The sequence below is a fragment of the Coturnix japonica genome, chromosome 7, assembly GCF_001577835.2.
Source record: "Coturnix japonica isolate 7356 chromosome 7, Coturnix japonica 2.1, whole genome shotgun sequence".
NCBI lineage: Eukaryota > Metazoa > Chordata > Aves > Galliformes > Phasianidae > Coturnix > Coturnix japonica.
In genome coordinates, this window is record NC_029522.1 from 16,091,274 (window position 1) to 16,099,337 (window position 8,064).

Consider the following 8,064-nt stretch of genomic DNA (forward strand, 5'->3'; position numbering starts at 1 on the left):
TTATGTGCTAACAGATAAATTCTGTTTTCTGGTATATTTCACAACTTTCTCTTGTACCATTGAAATAGGGCAGAATAGAATTTAATCTCAATAACTCTTCATGACTCTTAGATGTATAAATACTAATTTAAGTAGTGATACGGAAAATGTTTTCCCAGTATGTGATGCCATCCATGCTCTCAATTTTTTGAGTGAGGACTGTTAAACAACACAATGTGTTTAGGACACTCTGCAATTTAAATTCACATGCTTAAAACTTTAAGGTCTTTGAACCAAACCATACTGAAAATGATACTGCAACGTGTGTGTGTGTATATATACATATATATCTATTTAACTAAATTGGAAGGAACAGAGGTTTTTTGGCAGTATATTAGTACTGTTATTGTGTATTTTCTTTACATAGTTGATCGCTGCCCTGCTTCATCAAGTTTGAAGTTTCGTTTTCTGGCTGCCTCACTGTTGAACCCCACATCAGATCTGTCTGCATTACTGCCATCTGTCATTGTGGATTCTGCTTCCATGCCTCCAGGAGCCCCTCCATTGGGCCGATGAACTTTATAATTCTCTTCTGGTGGGCGTTTCCAATGGGGCCTGCTTGCCATCCACAAAATAAGTGCGCCAAATATGACAATCAGGAGACCAAGACAGTTGACAAAAATTGCCTCTGGTGGGGATGTACTATACACAGTACTGTTCCTTTGGAAGGAGAGGGGAAAAAAAGGCAATTAAACACAGTTCTAATCTAAACCAATAGTGTCCTAAGAGGTAAGAGGTCTTTTCAAAACAAAACTCTACCTCAATACCAGATTGGGCAGAATAATAACAAAGAATTATAGTATGCAATGAATTAACTTAATAAACAAGTGAAAAATGAATGCTTACAGTGCAAATAGAAGTTTCTCTGTGATTCCCATGAGAGCTGCTGCGATCACTGTTACAAAGATGAAGAGACCTGAATAAACGTGTATTGGCATGAGAGCTGCTCGGAGATGTGCTGGAGCAAATGGGAGTAGGAAGACAGCAAAGCCTAAAAAAAGCTGAACAGAATAGATTCATAGTTAAAGCTATGTGGGAAATAAGCCATACTTCTGAAACAAAATTGAAATCATAAAAAAAAAAAATCAGTTTTGATATGCTTTCAGTTAAAATATCCACAGGAATTGGTATTTCTATTTTGTAATCTTACAAAACCAAAGAAATCATTCTGGATCATCATCTAGAAAGCAGATATAAAATATTTTAAATAATTCCACCTCATTCCAGTGTCTAAACTTCTTGCTAATGCTAAAATTGCTACCAATCTGAGTACTGTAAACACAATCTTTCACTGTCAGTAATATAATTAAGATAATAAGTGACTAACTACATTTTCAGAGTCCCTTCAGTTTTAAGTCCTTTTCTCCCCTTCTGTTCAGATGAAGATCAGAATGGAGTTTAACATTTTTACTTGAGTGGTCTAAAGAATTTTACCTTTTTTTTTTTTTTAGCTTTAACTTAAACAGCTTTTCTCTAGAAGGGTGGAGGTCTGTTAGCATTTAGAGTGAAGCTGTATGTGGGTGGTGTCAAGTTGTGAAAGGGCCAGAAGTCCTCCTATCAGTCTTAATTCTGTGATGGAAGAGAGCACCATGTCATATGTTTGGAGCCTCAGGCACTCAAGTTACTTCTCCAGATTTTCTTTTTTGTTGTTTGTTTTGCATTTAAAGGTATAAAGTATATGATTATTAGTACTGCGATATGCTGCCTTTTTTTTCCTAGGTGTTAAAACACTATTATTTCAAAACTATTTATTGTACCTCCTTGCCTGAGCAGTGAAGGATAGAAATCCAGAGCCCAAATCCCTCAGCTGAGTACATTCTGTGTGTGATAACCGGATCATTATGATTTTTTTTCCTTTTCTATTGTACTTGAGTTACTCAATACCTTATTTAACTTTACAACTGATTTATAAACACAGTTAAATTCTGACCTGAAGAGAATAAAATATAACAGCAGTCAGCCCAATCCAGCTGTGCAGACTGTACATGTTGGGGATGCTCCTGGCATTGTGGAAATCAAACACGGCTACCATAGAAACAATTGCAAGAATCATAGCTATGGTATTTAATCCAGCATGTATCAGCTTCATTAGGAGTTTGCTGCACTTCCAGGTCCATGGCAATCTGTACACAATAATGGCTGAAAAAAGAAAAGAATGAAGATTTTATTCTTTACGGTATAACTTCTCTAAGATTTTAATAATTATGCATAATTCATATAGTTCCATTGGAAATTAGAGAAAATGAGACCTTTTATCTTCCCTTAGAAGATTATGAATGATTAATGAAACTGTATGAATGATTTTTAAAAGCTTTTTCTCCTTCCCCGACTAACATTCCAAATACATGACTGAGGCCTAAATGTTGCCTTTAGAAAAATTTATTCCTCTGTTTTTGAAAAATTCAAGTGTGTTTCAAAAAAAATAACAGTGAACAGCTTGGTGTCATTTCTTTCTTGCTTCTTAAATTGATGTAATAGAGTCTGCGCAAGGTTTTGATTTCTCTACTGCTTAGGTACATTGGAGGAATGAGGCCCAATTCTTATGTTCAGAAGATAACAAACTAAGACAGTGTGCAATAATATTTTGTGAAAAGGATATTAATTCTGTATGTTGCAATGAATAATAATGAAAAATGACCAATTGATTTTAAAGTTCTATTTAGATATACATATTTTGACTTGAATGTATGCCAGGAAACATAGCACTCCATTAAACAGTTCACACAGAAAACACTGTTCACAAGTGGAATTTTCAGTCCACAAGTACATTTTAAATCAATATATGCTTTTACATGCTGTGTGAAAATATAATACTGGAATGAAAGCTCCCTTAGAATATTTAAATACATAAACATTTAGGTAGTTCTCAGTTTTCTACTTTTAAAAAGTGGAAACAGTACAGCTTAAAAAAATTAGGAAGATAGCCTTGTTTAAGGACCGTACTTGGTCTGTCATAATTTTATGTCTGTGATTCAGCATGAGCTTAAGATCATCTCCAACAGTTGCACAAAATGTATCTGATAATTTTATATCTTGTTAATATTGAATTTACTGCCTGCATCAGGCAATTAACCTAGTACTAATGATTATGATTTCTTATCTTGTATTGCTGGTATGCCAAAAGATCCCAACCAGACTTCAACATTCTACGAGGGTATTATATACCAGTAAATCTTCCTTCCTCATTTGTTGTAAGTTATGGCACAGAGTGTTGTCAGTAGCTTATTTCGAGTGGAATGGAGTACTGCACTCTATATATCTTGAAGTCAAATTGACCTGAACAGATCTTGGTCTCAGTTTACAGCTTTAGCTCTCAAAAGATCATGTTCATGCAATAATTTTTGTCTAATATTGCGTAAGATTCCATCATAATTTTGTTTAACTTCCAAAATCACTATTGAACTTCACAGCCAGTCTTATGGACCATGGAATTTTTTTGTCTGTTTCTCTTTTGGACACAGTATGACAGAAAAACAAGGAATGGCTTGGAGACTTGTTAGCAATACCATGCATTAACCTGTTGCATACTGTAGCCCAGGACAAATATATGATAGTACATTTTGCTGTAATCCTTTCTCAGTAAGGCCTGTGTGTAAAGTTATGCATCCTAACTTGAGCAGATCTGACTATTTACTATTGCCAAAAGACAAGGTCCCATTTCCCCCTCACCACTTTCACTTCCTTTCTGACTGCATGCTTGCTTCCCACAACCCACTTGGTCACAACTGGTGACCAAATACTCGCTTCTCTAGTATGATTTTAATAGGTTAGTGATGAATTGAAAATCATTTATTCCATATTACATCATGATTGCATTAATCCTTTAAGAGGAAACCAAATCATTATCATTTGCACGCCAAGCATGAAGAGGCATGCAGATGTTTCTTTAGAGCTCTGGTGTCTATGAAGAAACTATGTAAGTGAAAAAGAAAGCAAAATTCTTAATTTACTAATTTACTTCATTCTGTCACACTAATACTGTTCTTTCAAGCCCTTCTTAAAATCAATTTTTTTTCACTTTTTTTCCTATCTTAATCTTTAAAATTTGGTACAAATATGCAGACTTTTACTGCCTGTATTTTCACCACTTTGGAAAGCTATCCAGACTACTAGTGTGCACTGACAGGGTTTTATCAGATATAATTTACTTACAGGTACTCATCTATAAATAGTTAACGCTCACATTGTCATTCATACAGCTTTTCCATCTGGTTGACAAGATGCATACAATAATTTTGTTAGGGCATATCTAATTCCCCTTATCCATGTTATTTCAATCACCTCTTCTACCTCCTGCAGACCTACAGTACGGTTCTATCCTCGGTGCAGACTTTAACGACCTGAAGAAGCAGGTGATTTGGTTGTTATTTCATGTGTTGCACAGAAATTTAACCAAAGTATTTATTCAGCTATTCCTTCCTACTTTTAGCTACTTCTAGACTTCTTTATCTTGTGTATGTGCATCGAGGTGTGTGATCCCTCAGCTTCATCCAAATTACTTCGAATTCAATGGTAGACTTCTCCATCAGTCTCCAGCTTTGCTTTCATGTTACCAAATTGGATTTCCTACTCCAAATAGTGCTCTTCTATCAATGAATTCCTGGTTTGATTTGTTTGTTTGAGCTATGATAAGCTTTCCTTTATGTTACAAATACCTACACAAGGCTTGAGGCAACATCCTTAATTCTGAATCAGGGGTAAACTGAGTTTCAAAGGAAATAAAAGCATACGAGCAGGGGAAAGTTCTGCAGAAAGCCTCCCCCTGTTGTCTGCCAAAATAAATAAATAAATAAATAAAAATTTAGAAAAGAGATCTGTGTTTATGAAAAGAAAAAGCTCAGTAGTTTGATCATGAGAGGTTGTATTTAGTGAAGTCAACAGGTGTTTCTCATTGCTTATTTACAACTAGAAGTTAGACTTTACGTGACCTATTGAGCAACATTATATAAACCAGCTTCAAAATGTTGTTTATTGCTCAAAACGTCTTCGTAACTTGAAGCCATGGAGCTCAGAACATACCTCACTGCCACTGAAAATATTGCATTTGCGGTGTGTGCTCCAATGGCCAAATTCCCTGCATAGCCGGAGCTCAGCAGCCACCCGCTCTGCTCCTTCCAGCCCTGGCGGGGCTCCTGCTGCAGAGCCAGCGGCCGATGCGTGATCCAAACAACGCATTGCTGGAATGAATGTCCAGATGTGCTGGACACATTTCCTGGCTGGATGAGTGCAAAATGTCGTTCAGCAGTGAAGCAAATGTAAATAAGGCTGCTAACAATGAAATTCTAAGTTAATTCCTCCCTTTACATAGAAAAGAATACTTCAGATCTCTAGAGGTTCTTTATTACTTAAGAAAAGTAAAATCGTCTTCTTACTCTGCCTCCCCAGATAAGTCAGTGGTGAAGCTGTGAAGGAATTACCACCATTCCCTGCAACTTTCATTTGCCTTTCTTTGAGAAATTGGTGCTGTTTCTTCACGTGTTCTCTTATCAGTGAAACTAGCAAGAATGCTACTGGCTTTATCAGAAAACACCATTGGAGGCTGTTGTCTGTGCCAAATTTCCCCATTAGTTTTCATGCAATTAGTGTAACTATTAACTCTCAAATTTCAGGATTAGTACTGCTGGGGCACTACCATTATCTGCTTTTTAAACTTTACAGGGAATTCTGTCTGCTTTCTTTCCTAATCTCTCACCATTAATCAGTGGTATTGTGTATAAGTTAGTCATTTTCTTGGATTTAACAGCTTATACTAAAAGCCAAAGCATGTCGTTCAAACTCCAACATTCCTGTCGGCCTCAAAGAACAACCCTTGCCCTTAAGACCTAACGTGTGAAGGGTGTGTGATGGAAAAAAGACAGCACATAGCACATGGAGTGGGAAACACTGTCGGTCCAAGGCTGAACGCTGTGCAATCAGAAGTTCACGCACTCTATAAAAACGTCCCCCTGCCTCATCATAAGAACTTTGTATTACTCAGGCAACAGAATTAAGTACGAATTGTAAATATCTATTTCACAAAAGAATTTATGCAGCATCTGGGCTGATGAAATGCATTGCAGCGGTGTTCTTGGTGCTGCATTTCCTCTGGCACAAACCCTGCTCCTGGGTCTGGCTGCGGTGGTGCTGAACTGAGACGGGGGAGCGAGCCAGGAGGGACGGAGCCAAACGAGAGAAAGTTTCCTAGGGCAGCACTGCTGGCGTTTCGATTCCCAGCTCGCATAAATTCAGGCTGACTAGGAAAACACAGCTCGCGAGCCCTTCTCAAAGTGCAAGGAAATCCCAGGCCAGGGTAAACAAGTGCTTGGAGGGAGGAAGAAAAAAAAAAACCAATCAACCCAAACCACCGCATACGTAGCTCACGACAAGGGACTCTTTGTCCCGTCTCGCTGCGAGCCCTGGCTCTCCCGAACGGCAGCGCCGCGCAGCTCCCCGGCCGCGACCCGATCTCGCCGCTCCCGTCCCGCACAGCGCTCCGACGCTCCGACGCTCCGACCCCGCGCGGCCCCGGCTCCTCTGCCGCCCCGCCGGGCCCTCACGCACCGATGCCCTGGATGAAGACGAAGCCCGTGACGATGAGGACGGGATGCCAGTTGAACTCCGCCGAGCCCCCGTCCCAGCCGAGCCCTTCGCGGTAGCTGAAGACCCAGACGAGGGAGAAAACGACCGAAACGAAGCCGACCAGCAGCGCCGAGCCCAGCAGCGCCAGGAAGAGCCCGTAGTCCTCCATGTTCCGAGCCCCGCTCATCGCCGCCAGCGCCGCGCGGGAGGGGCAGGGCGGCCGCCCTCGCTGACGCCCTCCTTCGGCCCCGTGCCCGGGCGGCGCCGCCCCGCTCCGGCACAGCCCCGGCACAGCCCCGCGCCGCTTGTAGCGAGCCGGCTGTCGCCACGCCGCTTTGTAGAAGTACTTAGTACAGGTTTGCCCAGTCCTTCGCGTTCAGAACGGCGGCTGGAAGTGGACCTCTCCGCGGGGCTCCGCCCGCTCCTTCTTCGTGCCCGAGGCGTTGTGCACATGGCTGTAGCGGTGAGCCGGGGCGCTGACGGGAGCTTCCAGCGCTGCTGCAGAGATAACGCAGCGCGGCCGTAAGCACCGAGAGATAAACCAGAAGCTCTGATGAGATGAGTACACGCAACACAGAAAGTGCAGCAGCTGAGCGTGCTTAAAGGCATTGATGTACTGTTCTCGGAGCATGGTTTTTGTCATGGTCATCCCCTTCAACTCTCGTTGGATTCCTCGACTGCTGTAAATGTAGTCAGCAGCTATTAACCCAGTTTCTTACATCGACGCTGGGCTGTTTGTAGGAGTGTATGGGCATTGTTCTGTTCGGACCTGCTAAATTTAGGCGATTTAGTCACATCCAAGATCAGAAGCTGGAAGATGACTGTCAGCATGAAAAAAAACCACAACAGAACACCTCCATATAAAATGTTCTGTGCTAAAGGAAACGGGAGGTTGTGAAAAAGTGCTTAGCAAAGGTGAAGTCAGAGACAAGAATTGTTTGTGGCTGTATTTGTTGTGCTTGGGATCAGAGTAGTCACCTGGGCTGAAGGGAGATCTGTCATGGCCATATGGCACATTTCATGTTATAGTGTCATCAGTGCTAATGGGTCATAGCACCTAAAACTGGATAATGCCAGTTCTCGAGTTATTAGGTAGTAACACTGTCATGACTGCCTTGTGCAATGTAATATGACCAAGACTAGGATAGCCTGGGTATGGGTCTCCCACTGTATTCCCATTTCTGATTTTCACCTGTCTTTACTCCCTTCCAAACTGAGGCCATCCCTCAGAATAGAGATTTCTGCCTCAGCACCAGATCCTATAGAATTTGTAGTAGTTTCTACTCTTCTATCTCTCTGTTATTTATGTAGTAGCATAATGGACAGGTGCCTTTTTCCTAGACATTAAATGAAAATGAATTGAAGGTGAGGTGTAAGTAGAGCATTGCTGCTGTTCTTTATTTCTACAGTTGTTTCATTACCTTCTTACATCTTTTTTTTTTTTTTTTTTTTAAATTTTCTTTCTGT

At 40.8% G+C, this 8,064-nt stretch overlaps 1 protein-coding gene across 1 annotated transcript; it reads right to left on the minus strand.

The window, feature by feature from the left end:
• Nucleotides 1-290: 290 nt before the first annotated feature.
• Nucleotides 291-7,953, minus strand: LOC107316709 (cytochrome b reductase 1). The gene is made up of 4 exons (XM_015868536.2): nucleotides 6,580-7,953; nucleotides 1,970-2,178; nucleotides 886-1,040; nucleotides 291-699 (listed from the first exon to the last, which is right to left on the minus strand). The coding sequence occupies exons 1-4, from the start codon at nucleotides 6,782-6,784 to the stop codon at nucleotides 399-401; spliced, it is 870 nt and encodes a 289-aa protein (XP_015724022.1). The 5' UTR covers nucleotides 6,785-7,953; the 3' UTR covers nucleotides 291-398.
• Between the last annotated feature and the right edge of the window lie 111 nt (nucleotides 7,954-8,064).

Excerpts from the sequence above, each read along its gene's own strand:
- LOC107316709 (XM_015868536.2), bottom strand. The coding sequence starts at position 6,784 with ATGAGCGGGGCTCGGAACATGGAGGACTACGGGCTCTTCCTGGCGCTG. Across the intron at positions 2,179-6,579 it reads CGTCTTCATCCAGGGCATCG|CCATTATTGTGTACAGATTG; the intron begins GTGCGTGAGGGC and ends TTCTTTTTTCAG. Across the intron at positions 700-885 it reads GAGAAACTTCTATTTGCACT|GAACAGTACTGTGTATAGTA; the intron begins GTAAGCATTCAT and ends CTCCTTCCAAAG.